The sequence below is a fragment of the Lacerta agilis genome, chromosome 9, assembly GCF_009819535.1.
Source record: "Lacerta agilis isolate rLacAgi1 chromosome 9, rLacAgi1.pri, whole genome shotgun sequence".
Classification (NCBI taxonomy): domain Eukaryota; kingdom Metazoa; phylum Chordata; class Lepidosauria; order Squamata; family Lacertidae; genus Lacerta; species Lacerta agilis.
Genome location: NC_046320.1, coordinates 19,572,131 through 19,585,194, shown reverse-complemented (window position 1 = coordinate 19,585,194; position 13,064 = coordinate 19,572,131). Strand labels below are relative to the sequence as shown.

At 40.9% G+C, this 13,064-nt stretch overlaps 1 protein-coding gene across 1 annotated transcript in view; it reads left to right on the top strand.

Moving 5' to 3' along the window:
• Nucleotides 1-13,064, top strand: part of TUSC3 (tumor suppressor candidate 3) — a 130,414-nt gene that overhangs the window by 56,041 nt on the left and 61,309 nt on the right. The window contains exons 3-5 of the mRNA XM_033160105.1: nucleotides 2,853-2,970; nucleotides 7,059-7,199; nucleotides 8,460-8,600. Coding sequence (XP_033015996.1) covers nucleotides 2,853-2,970; nucleotides 7,059-7,199; nucleotides 8,460-8,600 — 400 coding nt within the window. The remainder of the gene's footprint in view (nucleotides 1-2,852; nucleotides 2,971-7,058; nucleotides 7,200-8,459; nucleotides 8,601-13,064) is intronic.

Genomic DNA, 13,064 nt, shown 5'->3' with positions numbered 1-13,064 from the left:
AGGAAGGAAGACTGCAGAACATATGAAAGGGGAGTCAAATGTGTGGATCAACTGGCTAAGTCGACAGCAAGTTCATTTGAGGAAATGACCCTGTTTTGCAGTGTCTTCAGTCAAGTTTCAACCAGGGAACTATGGCTCTGTTTACTTCTCTTGTGAACAGACAGACATAACCTTTTTTAAAAATAAACCTGTTTCCAGCACACAAAGGCAGAAGAAATGGATGCATTGTCAGTGCTAGGACAAGAGGGTCTTCATTATGCTTTCCTACAAATTTCACTTCTGCCAAGTGTTTTAAGGAAATTGAGATTGGAGAGGTCTTGAATAATTCTGGTAGTGTTGGTTTGGCCATGGAGACCATGGTTTACAGAAAAGTTTGCAAACTGCAATAGCCCCACATGCATTGCAAATGCTGTCTCATCTTGGTCTTTTGGCATTGAGTTCCATAGTTCACCCAGGTATGGAGAGGTTCCATCTCACTGCTTGAAAATTGAGCAGGAGAATCTGAAAAATTGTGGCTTTTTAGATATCGCGATGGACACCGTATTGGCTTCTTGGAGTCTTTCAGTGATCTGGATCTGTCAACTGACATGGAGGAAGTTTCTTCAATAGTTAAGGTCAAATGAGATCAACTTGGAGTCAGAGAATTTACCCCCAACTTGAAAATAAATCCAGCAAGTCTTTGTGTCCAATGGATGGGTTTTTATTTTTATTTAAATATTCTTTAAACCCTATGATATTATACAGTACCAGTGTTTTTTTCTGGGGGTACGCAAGGGTATGGAGAACTGGCACCTTTTTTTAGAACAAAAGCACTGGTTATAAGTGTAGCCCTTACTGTAACAACTTCATGGTGAGTGCCAGCACCTTTTTTTTCCCTGGAAGAAAAGCACTGATTATACCCTAAAACGTACTGCTATAAAAACAGCTGTTCTGGATTTATAGGATTAGGAAAGGAAGAACAAACCAAAGGGGAGAGAGAAATATTTAGTATTCCCAACTTGAAGTAACTTCAAAGAAGCACTTATCCCTTTTCTTCCCCTGAAGGCCAAATATTCTGTTTAATATTTTGCCCAAATGGATACAGTGACATTCAGCTTGATCTTGTGCAAGATTATTTGGAAGTAAATCCCGTAGTGTTCAGTATGGCTTCCTTCCAGGTCAGTGAATGCACCAGCTTTTGCTAGCCTGATGCCTTCCATACGTTTTATGATACAACTTGTATCAGCTCCAACCTGTGTGGAAGGCACCCGGTTGTCAAAGGCTGGTGTATAGAGTTGGTGCCTGGCTGTAATCCTTTTGCATACTTCCCTGTTAGGTATGTCTCACCAAACACTGGGGGATATAATTCCAAATAAACTTGCCCAGGACCTGGGAGCCTGTGAATAAGCTATTTCCAAAAGCCCGAGGGCAGTATCCTTCAAAATAGATGTGCTGGTGCAGTGACTTTTGACTACACAACAGAACTTCCCTTCCCTCTCCATCTCTTCCCAAAAATCTGCTCTGAAGTTTTCCCCAACCTTCCAGAGCAGATCCAGAGAAGGCATGGAGAGAAGAGAGGGAGGGGAAGTTCCTCTGTGAATGCAGAAATCCTTGTGCTAGTGAAGCTACTTCACTGGGTACCACGTAGATAACTGCAAATTCTTCCACATTTCAGATGACGTCCTTAGGATGTACAAGATTAATATAAACAAGAAAATTCAACTGGCATGGTCTTCTTGGTTGGGTGTGAAATGCAATACCAAGACACAGCCATTCTGTTTGTAAAACAAAGCAGAAGGCATCAAATGCAAAAATGAAAGTCCTGTGTCAGTTGTTCAGGCATGTATACCTAAACAAACTCATCCCTGAGTGGATGATCTGGCGAAGGGCAAGAGAGGATGGTCTCTGGCTGTGCCGCAGTTTAAATATCCCGTGGCCATGCTCCCTCCCCCTGCTGGCACCGATTGGGCAATGAAGGCTGCTCCTAGGTGGGGCCCAATGCTGGCGATGCAGCTAAACAGTGCCAAGGAGGGTGCCAATCTCCGGCCCCGGCCAGATCACTGCAGGGCCTGATGCCTGACCACAACACCACCTACCAGGTAATGGAAGCAGACTTGCAATAGACAGATTAAAACAGAAACAAAAATGGGACAGTCCTAGGCTAGTGATGCTGATATTGCATCAGCCCTGGCCTCCTGGGGACAATTTGGGAATACTAAAAAGCAATTTTGCAATCCAGTTTACCTAGGGGGTCAGCATAGTTCCTGTTCCTTGAGCAGTCTAGTTTTCTTATGGTAACTTGTAAGGTCACCCAGTGAGTTTGATGAGCAAGCAGGGCTTTAGGTCCCATCCAACACTAACCACTACACCACCACTGGCTCTTTATTTTGGATTTTACAACTTTTGAGGGTGGTAGCAGCCCCTTCCACACATTTTCCAAGTTATGGAGGGAGTTGTGTGAGCCCTGCTATGGTGGTTAGGGGCAGTTAAAATCTCATCTCTTCCAGCGACTCAACAGTTTACTGTTCCCCACATTGCACACTGATGCAGCAACGGAAAGGAGGTGATTTGCTCAAGGTCACTGTTTTTCAGCCTTGGGTCTCATCTGCAATGTGGGGGTGATGATGATTACTGAGAATGACCTATGCAAAGCCCTTGAAAGTGTTCTGAGTGTTGTAAGTACTGTAAAGTTTTCTCAGGTTTAGCTGCGAGTTTTTAAAAAGACAAGATAGTGTAATTTTGTGGAGAAGAATGCACATTACAGTTTTATGTGAGGTTCATCTAATGCTGTAAGTAGGACAATGTTACTGCAGTTATTAATGGTGCACTTATTAGGTAGTTGAATGTGTTTTTCTCTGTCTTTACTCTTACAGGCAAGCTAATGAGGAATATCAAGTGCTGGCTAACTCATGGCGCTACTCTTCTGCATTTTCGAACAAACTTTTCTTCACTATAGTAGATTATGATGAAGGCGCTGATGTTTTTCAGCAGGTGAGAAGGTGCATTCCTGAATGCTAAGCTGTTCTGTGTCCATCTTTCTAATATATTCATACTCTTGGTTGCCTTAATTGTATGTTTCAGACATGTTTTACTTTTTTTTAGAGGGGGTAAGCACAAGCACAGATGATGGAGAGACTGCTGTTGTTATTGGGATTATTGATGAGAAAATTCCACCATACTCCTTTAGCTGCCACTAAAAATGAAGAATGTTGCTGTTCTGAGAGATCCACAGCAGTTTGCTTCTGCTGCCCACAAAAATGTACACATTGTTCATTTTTTGTAGTCCACTTCAGATGATTATGAAACTATGGCTTACGTCAGGGATGAACAAATTCCTACCCCTGTTGAGGACCGGCTCCACTCAGGGCTAATCTTTTGGGGGCAGTGGGCAAAGCTAGAAGTGTTTTCAATTAACTAATCTGGAAGAAAGACCAATTTTCACTATGGCTACCTCAGATTTGAATTCCCAACCTAGGTAAGTATGCCCAAAAGTTAGCCACAGTGGGTTTTATGGGGCTACTGTCAAATAAATATACAGAGGTTAGGTGGGGATTTTTTTTAGTGCAACAGACAAAAATAGCTAGTGTTCTGAAAAGCAAGTGAAATAAACTGCTTTCTTACTTTACTGTGCTATATATATATACATACACACACAAGCACATGCACACGCGCACACACAAGCCTACCACTTGTCCCCAGGCTATAGAAATAAACAAGTATAAAAGTTTTTTAAGAGATCAGTTTATTTTTATAAAACAAGATTGCTACTGCTTCCAGTTACCCTGAAATTTTGACACTAATAGTTTTATACTAAAATGTAGGTCATGACCATCTGTAACCAACTTGCCAGGTCATTTTCTCCCCCTTCTCTCCATAATGTATATCAGTTGTCTGAGATTTTATGCCATTACCTACAGTATGTTCTCCCATTCTTCAGCATTGGTTCCTGTTGGACGGAAAATGCATACTGTGATGGCATCACATCAGATGTAATTGAATGTATATAAAACAAAATCGAAAATTCTTTCTAGTAGCACCTTAGAGACCAACTGAGTTTGTTCCTGGTATGAGCTTTTGTGTGCATGCACACTTCTTCAGATACACTGAAACAGAAGTCACCAGATCCTTAAATATAGTGGGGAAGTGGGGAGGGGTATTACTCAGAAGGGTGGTGGGAATGGGTGATAGGCTGATAAGTGTGGAAAACCTGTTGACGACTCTAAACGGCTGCAGTTAGTCTTGCAGGGAAATGCAAGGGGTGAGATGGCTAAAGATGGCTTTGTTATGTATAATGAGATAAGAATCCAATGTCTTTGTTCAAACCAGGTTTCTCCATGGTTTTAAGTTTGGTGATTAGTTGCAATTCAGCCACTTCTCTTTCCAGTCTATTTCTGAAATTTCTTTGTATTAAGACAGCTACTTTGAGATCTTTTATAGAATGTCCTGGGAGATTGAAGTGTTCTCCTACTGGTTTCTCTGTCTTGTGATTCCTGATATCAGATTTATGTCCATTTATCCTTTGGCGTAGGGTTTGGCCTGTTTGTCCAATATAGAGAGCTGAAGGGCACTGTTGGCATTTGATTGCATACACAATGTTGGAAGATGAGCAATTAAATAGTCCTGAGATGGTGTGTTTGATGTTGTTGGGACCAGTAATGGTGTTATCCGGGTTTATGTGGCAGCAAAGTTGGCATCTGGGTTTATAAATAATACAAAAACAGGACTCAACATGGACACTGGTACCAGAGCCTGCAATAAACCCAGATGCCAACTTTGCTGCCACATAAACCCGGATAACACCATTACTGGTCCCAACAACATCAAACACACCATCTCAGGACTATTTAATTGCTCATCTTCCAACATTGTGTATGCAATCAAATGCCAACAGTGCCCTTCAGCTCTCTATATTGAACAAACAGGCCAAACCCTACGCCAAAGGATAAATGGACATAAATCTGATATCAGGAATCACAAGACAGAGAAACCAGTAGGAGAACACTTCAATCTCCCAGGACATTCTATAAAAGATCTCAAAGTAGCTGTCTTAATACAAAGAAATTTCAGAAATAGACTGGAAAGAGAAGTGGCTGAATTGCAACTAATCACCAAACTTAAAACCATGGAGAAACCTGGTTTGAACAAAGACATTGGATTCTTATCTCATTATACATAACAAAGCCATCTTTAGCCATCTCACCCCTTGCATTTCCCTGCAAGACTAACTGCAGCCGTTTAGAGTCGTCAACAGGTTTTCCACACTTATCAGCCTATCACCCATTCCCACCACCCTTCTGAGTAATACCCCTCCCCACTCCCCCACTATATTTAAGGATCTGGTGACTTCTGTTTCAGTGTATCTGAAGAAGTGTGCATGCACACGAAAGCTCATACCAGGAACAAACTCAGTTGGTCTCTAAGGTGCTACTAGAAAGAATTTTCGATTTTGTTTTGACTATGGCAGACCAACACGGCTACCCACCTGTAACTTGAATATATATGTTATGAGAGAAAGGGGAAGAAGAGTGTGGCACAGGGAGGCTGTTTTCGATGGCCACCCTAACACAATATGTAGCTTTTGTCCTTCCCTTTTGTTGATACCTTTTTACCTTATTGCTGATTGCTCTCTTTCTCCTCTTCCTTCCTCTCTCGCACACCCCATGGACCTGAGTAATTGAGTTCGCATAAAATGCATATCATTCAGATTGATTACTTCTTTAAAAAGATCTCACTTTTGCTAGTTCACAAAGCGAGTTGCAGCCTAGTTCAGCAAAGCTATGTGCTGTCTTCTGAAATATTACATTTGACCAAAAAACAAACAAACAAAAAACCACCAACAACCACATTTCCTAGTGCCTCATATTTTGCAGTTTCACAACATATTGGGTTGTCAACAAATGTTCCGCGGAGGAAGAGAATATGTTGTACTTGGAATAAATCCAATTATTTAACATCCAGCTTGATTATTGTACATAATTTGAATTTGCAACATTTAAATAATGTATTTATGTAACATAATTTAGTTGTGTAGTGAGCATACAGCCCTGGTAATGAAAATGGCTGGGCTTGTGTATGTCATTAGAGGTAATCTTGTTCCATCCTTGTTGCTTTCACAGGTTTCTTCGCTCAGATTTCAGGGTAACCTTATATGTCCACATCCCTGAGTTCAGAGAGAGAGAGAAAGATTAAAAATAAATACAATATTGCCTTTCGTTAGTGGAAAATAATGGCTTGGATCCTGACATAGCTTTAAGGAAGGCATTGGAAGGAAAGTTTCCCGTTCCATCCTCCCCCCTGCAGAAACCTAAGATGACCAAGGAGGGTTGGAAGCTCTCTTGAAGAAAGTGGGATGAGGCACAAGGGCTGTTTGGAGAAAGATGAAGGGACAAGAACTTTTCTTATGAGAATTTCCTTAGCTTAGGATCCAAACCTGATTTGATGCAATTCCCCACTTCTCTTAGTGCCCTTCCCCATGTTTCATCCCACATTGTTCTGGGAGTACCCCTGAAAACAAGATATTTTAAAGAGATACAGTGGCTGCAGAGAAAATGAGGGGTCAGGAAACTTTTCCTTTTGTAAACTTTCACGGGTTAGCTTATCATAAGATCTAGGCTGATGATGATACTTAGCTTTTATATTTCATCTTTTGAGTTCCACCCCCCACCCGCCATGAGAAGCAATGAGAGGTACTCAACCGACTGTTTAAAAACTTAACTGTTCACATGGGGATTCCTATAACCTGATCCTTAGTACTCGCTGTTCTGAACTTTTGTACATCTGTTGAATATTGTATTGTATAATTTCTGTTTTGCAAATTGCCTTGTTTTTACAATAGAAGGTGATCTGTAAATGACTTTAAATACATAAATTACATGTGTGTAGCTGACCTGTACTGTACTGACCTTATTGTTCCCATACAGTAGATGGGGACTTGATAGAAGCCTAGTGGCTTGATTTAATGGCACGTTGTTAAGCATTATATACAGTATACTTCCATACTTTTAACAGTTTCCCAAAAGGCTGACAAAAGACAGATATGCTTTTTTAATATTTGGTGGCATCTTTGTTGTCTCTCATAGCTCAATATGAACTCTGCTCCAACATTCATGCATTTCCCTCCGAAAGGGAAGCCCAGGAGAGCTGACACGTTTGACCTGCAGAGAATTGGATTCGCAGCAGAGCAGTTAGCTAAGTGGATAGCTGACAGAACTGATGTTCATGTAAGTCACTTGACAAAGTTAAGAGACTCATCCACACTTATCTTCATGTTCTGTGACAAACAGACCTTAGGAATTGGGGTTCCCTCTTCCCCACTACCTTCAAATGATACCCCCCCCCATAAGAGTCCTCTACAAAATGTATTAAAATAATAAAAGTGCCAGCTGTGCTACTCTATCACTCTTTGGTAACTCCAGAGGAAAAAAATTAACGATGTATTTCAATCTTGCTTTGGTAGCTAAAATATTAATCTGGCTGTCTCCTAGCAGAACATGAGGAATGATATTGTACCAATTAATTGATTAATGTGAGCATGTACTTGAAATATTTCTTATTGCTAGTAATAACTCCCAAGTCTAATATTGAGTAGTTGTTTTTTTAAAAAAAATAAAATAAAAAATGCTGTAGATATACAATTGGTAAATATACTGAACAACTTTATTTAACTGCATGCAGGCGTAGTTGGCAAGAACATTGTAGGAAAAGTATTTATCTAAAGGAAAAACTAGAAGTCTCTTTAGAATTAATGAAGAATTAAAATCTTGACTGCTTCTGGGGACTTTTCAAGAAACGGGGGGATGTTTTTAGGTTCACTGCTCAAATAGGACACAGCTCACCAGCACATTCTCTTGTGCAAACATCGCTAAAATGAATTAACGACTACAAGTTCCCTTTCATTTCATCAGGTCCGGTGCAGGAGAACCTCCCAGTGGAAATTCTTTCAAGTTATCTCCTGAGTTTAGACCATCAGGCCCCTTTGCCAGGCTCTTCCACTTCTGTGTGCTGTTGCTGTGACTAGCATAAACTTGCTGCCATCTGAATGTGGTTTTGTAGTTGCCATTGAAGCCTCAGGAGAGGGGCAGCCAATCTGGTGTCCTCTGTGTGATTTGAACCACACTTCCCATTGGCTCCAGCAAAGAAGTGCTGGAACTCACCATGAACACCTCCCTTGTTCTCTTATAATGGCAACAGTGCCCACTTGAGAGGTGCCGGAACCCACCTGAAAGGTGCTGGAACTGAGTTCCTCCTGAAAAAAGCCCTACCTCCAGCAAGCATGATATCACTCACACACCGAAAAATGCGGGGGGGGGGAGCAGTTTTAATCTGTACTTGTGACATTTTACTTGACTAGATGCATAGAAGTTTAATGGTGAATGGGTGGCTCTGTTTAGTATGTAAATTCTGTATGCCTAGGTGTATTTCTACTTATACATCAGAAAGCGGAAAAATGCATGACATGTTTTTTTTTTCTTGTTTTGCAGATCAGAGTGTTCAGGCCCCCAAACTATTCAGGTACCATTGCATTGGCTCTCCTGGTGTCGCTGGTTGGTGGCTTACTCTACTTGCGGCGAAACAACTTGGAGTTCATCTACAACAAGACTGGCTGGGCAATGGCAGCACTGGTAGGCCAACTTTTCTTTAAAAAAAAAAAACCTTTTGGAAGCTCAATTAATTTAATTGTTTATATAACAAGATTTCAAGTCCCATTCGCACTGTTAATGAGACAGCACTGCATTAATAAATGGGTTAGCGAGAGACAGCATTGATTGTGAAACCATAACAGGAACAGCTGGGCCAAACCTCAAGGGCAGTAAACAGTGCTAGCATGCAATTAAGAGGTTGCCGATACCCTGGCTAATTGTAATTGGTTCCAGTGTTGGCAGAAGTTGGTTAAATTGACACCCCCCCCCCAAAAAAAATCAAAGGCATGAAGGTCACAACTCACAAGTTAACTGTTGCTCAGAACTGGGGGTAGGGTGGGTATGCTTATACAATTAAACATACCGATAATCACTGTTTGATCAAATATATAACTTTAGTTTTAGTGGCTGACACGTAAGATAGAGCTGGGCTCCTTGAAAGTTGACATGGGGAAAATATGAGCCACGTGGCTGCAGCTAATGTTAGTTTCTTGTACCGAACTTCTTTTCCCTGACATCTTTGCTAGGTAAGAGCTTAGCTGTAGTGGGTGGGAGTACAGCTCCATCATCTGAAATCTCAGTACTTGAATCCACTGTTGAAATACCTTCATTTATTGTTCAGCATCCATTATAATGAATCTGTGTTGCATAGCTGTTTCCAGTCTTTTACTTGTGCTGCTGCTTTGTTGTTGTTTGAAAAAATCTCTACACCCATGAGAACAAGGCAATTCTATTTTAAAACAAAGCTGTCACCACCACCACCCGCCATTGAAGTCTATGGACCTGACAGAATAATGGATCTGGGAGAACTCCCAAGTCTGAGAGTATTATTTATACTCCCATTTCCACATTGAGCTCTTCCTTTTATTGTTACTTCCTTTACATGTAAGTAACAATGCTGCTAACAGTGCATGGTTCAGTTGCTGAACTGTCATGAACCAGATTCAGGTAGGTAGCCGTGTTGGTCTGACGCAGTCGAAATAAAATAAAATTGTCCAGTAGCACCTTAGAGACCAACTGAGTTTGTTCTGGGTATAAGCTTTCATGTGCATGCAATATGTGAAGTTGGTATCTGAAGAAGTGTGCATGCACACGAAAGCTTATACCCAAAACAAATTTAGTTGGTCTCCAAGGTGCTACTGGACAATTTTTTAATTTTTATTTATTTATTTTGTCATGAACCAGTATGCTAAGCTGTCCCCATCAGTAATAGTAGTGGTAGGCTTTTTTCCTTCGTAGTCATTAACACATGCATTGAACACAGGGACACCATATATACATTTGCTTTTTACTCTCATTTTACCATAGAACCTGCCCCGTGTTTCTTCAGTTTGGGGGCTTGTATATACACACATATATTGTAAGCTGCTTTGACAAACATTGGTTTGAAAGGCGCCGTATTATAAAATCTTAGAAATAAATTCAACATTTTTTGTCCACCTTCTACAGCTCATGAGGTTGGCTCTTCTTTGCAAAAGCTCATGCCAGAACATATTTGTTAATATTTAAGGTGCCACAGGGCTCTTTCCTCTTTAAGATGTAGCTAAAATCACACTGCACAATAGCTCCAGAAGTCCTGCCTAAGTTTGTAGCTTTCCTACCCACAGGTACTCCTTTTGAATTCCCCGCAGAGCTGGGAAGATGGAAAAGAGCTGCTTATTTATCTTTCTCCTCATCTCCCCCACCCCATATATATATGAGAGAAAATGCAGTTAAATTGTTTGACAAATTGTCTATTGAAGCAGATTTCCAATCTTGAACTCTTCCATAGTGGTATCTTCAAAGATAAGAGGTGGTGGTGATGATTTGTTGGTAGCTTTTAAAGTTATTTTATTCATGCAAAATCATATCTCTCTTTGGAAGTATGCATTTAGCCATAAGAATATTAAGGTAGATATTTTCGCTTTAGAAACATTTTTCCTTACATTCTTAAATGCCACCTACTTCATTCGTCTCTCTGCCTTCTTCATCAAACTCCACCCATACAGTTTTACAGGTTATGGACTGCTAACATGCCTTGTGTCCTGCAGAAAATACTTGTGAGATGCTTCCTTTGTTTTATCCCTCACTTTGTATATCCCCAGCCCATAAAGCTAAAATGAAATAATTATGAATCTGACGTGGGAGTTAGACCAGACAGTGGGCAGTACCTGTGTCACCTGAAATTGTTGCTGAATTCTTTTAAAGTGAGGAGGGGAAATAAAATTGCACTTTGCGCAGGAAGGAATGCTGAAATTTATCCGCATACTCCTGAGAAAAACTGCTTCCTCCCAGTTTGTTTTCTGGTGCCCAGAAGGAGGGGAAAACATGCTGACAAAAACAGATTTTCTGGGGTATGAGGGAAGAGAAGGTGAGGGAAAGGTTCGCTGTCTACTCATCTGTGGCATTAATCTACATGACTCACATTCTTATATTCAGGTCATGCCACCATAATATATAGTTTGACCTATATATTTGGCTGCAAACTTGTCTGACTTGCAGGATGTAAATAACTACGAATCTCCATGCAGGCATATGGCAGTAGCCCAGCGGGATTTGTTACTTTTTGTCCTTGGCACAGAAGGCCAGCTGAACATTTTCCAAACTGCTTTTGAATCACCTGAAAAATAAATAAATCTCAAAACCAGTTTGCCACATGGTTTGGTAGAGAGTGGAGTTAGGAAAACAATTCTACAGCCCCCTCGGGAACACAATACTGGTTTCATGGTCCATCTAGCACCATTGGGTCAATCTAGCTCATTACTTCTGAACCAAGTGACAATGTCTCTGCAGGGTTTCAGGCAGGGACCCTTCCCAGCACTGCCAGGACTTTCTGGGCATTGACTATGACACTCTGTACGTGCTCTGCCATTGACCTACAAGACTCCTAATGTGATGAGGATCTTCTTGTACTGCCAGTGTACTTTTTCTTGGTGATATCAGCATTAGTCATACTCAGCATAGACCAAACTGAGATTAATGGATATTATTTAAGTAGGTTTACTCCCAAGTACAATTTATCTGGTTATCACTTGCTTCCTCTCTCCTTCTTTTGCCGTTTTCTTACTTTCTGGGAATTTCCTCACAGAGGTTTCTGGGAGGGCCTTTTCCCTCTGGATTTTCTGAATGGAGAAGGCAGCATCTCTTTCTAGATGTAGCACATGGTGCTAGATTGAGTAGCCTAAGATTGCTCTCCACTGCAAAGTTTTGAAGATGTCTACAAATGTGTTAACCTGACCCTTTTGTCCCTTGGCTGGTACAGAAATGTGCAGGAAGAGGTGTTCCTGTCATAACGTAAGACATCTTATGTATTGTACCTATATCCTGTTAGAATAAAATGAGTAATGTTATACATAGTTTTTGATTCATTGGAGGAATCATGGCGTAGAATTATTAATTATGCTTGGAACAAAAAGCCATGTAATGATTTTAAGCATATACAGAGATGTTAGTAGAAAACAACCAATTGGACAGCAGTATTTCATTGAGCCTCAGTCCTAGGGGGTTCAGAATATTCAAGAGTTTAATTTTTTTTTTAAAGGAACAACAAAGAAAATCCAGTGTTCAGTTCTATCTTGGTGTAGCAACTAAAACTCTGCTAAAATGGAGAGTGATTATATATATTCCAAAACAGGAAGGAGGCGGATTATTAATTTGTGAAGTGGAGTACAAGATGCTATCCTTTTACCATATCATTTTATTATGTCTTTATAATATGGAGCTGTGAGCCTGTAGATCCCATACTGTCATTTGAGACAGCCTAAATAATGACATGAATGGGGAGGTGGAGTTGAATACTTTAGAGGTAATATGAAAGAGATAACAATAAATTGAGCAGTAGTGGGTAAGCAAAGAGAACCCTGGGGAAAATGAGATAAAGAGCAGCTCCCTCTGTATGCTCAGATTTCTCTTACTTTCCACATACCCTGCTCCCCTAATCACCCATGCATGGATCTCAAGGTCTTGTCTAAAGGAATGAGCTTGCTTTCCCTCCAGGTTGTACCCATTAATGTTGCCCATTAGCTCCCACCTTAATCATGTGCAAGCTTGTTCCTTATTAATAGATGATTCAGGTGGAGAGAAGAAGGCCCGGTCCAGTCTGTGAACTAGTTCAGGCAGGCAGGCAGGCAGGTGTGCGGTTGTCAAAACCATTCCTCACTTGATTCATGTCAATCAATAGTCAGCGCAGCTCGGAAGCTGCCGGCAGCCTCAAAAGGCTCTAAGCTGCATGTGGCTCCCTGCTGGACCTGGGATTAGCATATTTTTGTATTTTAGGCTTGCTAAGCCTTAGGGAGAACAACACAATCATTAACTGGGCATTAAGATAGTTGAGAAGCCAAGTCCACTCCGTTTTCATACCTATCACTTGAGCAGTTGGTGTGCTTGCCCCCACATAGATAATTAGAAGGAAGATAAAAGGAAGTTCCCCGGTGAGAGCTGCCCCCCCCCCCCGAAATCTGAGAGTAT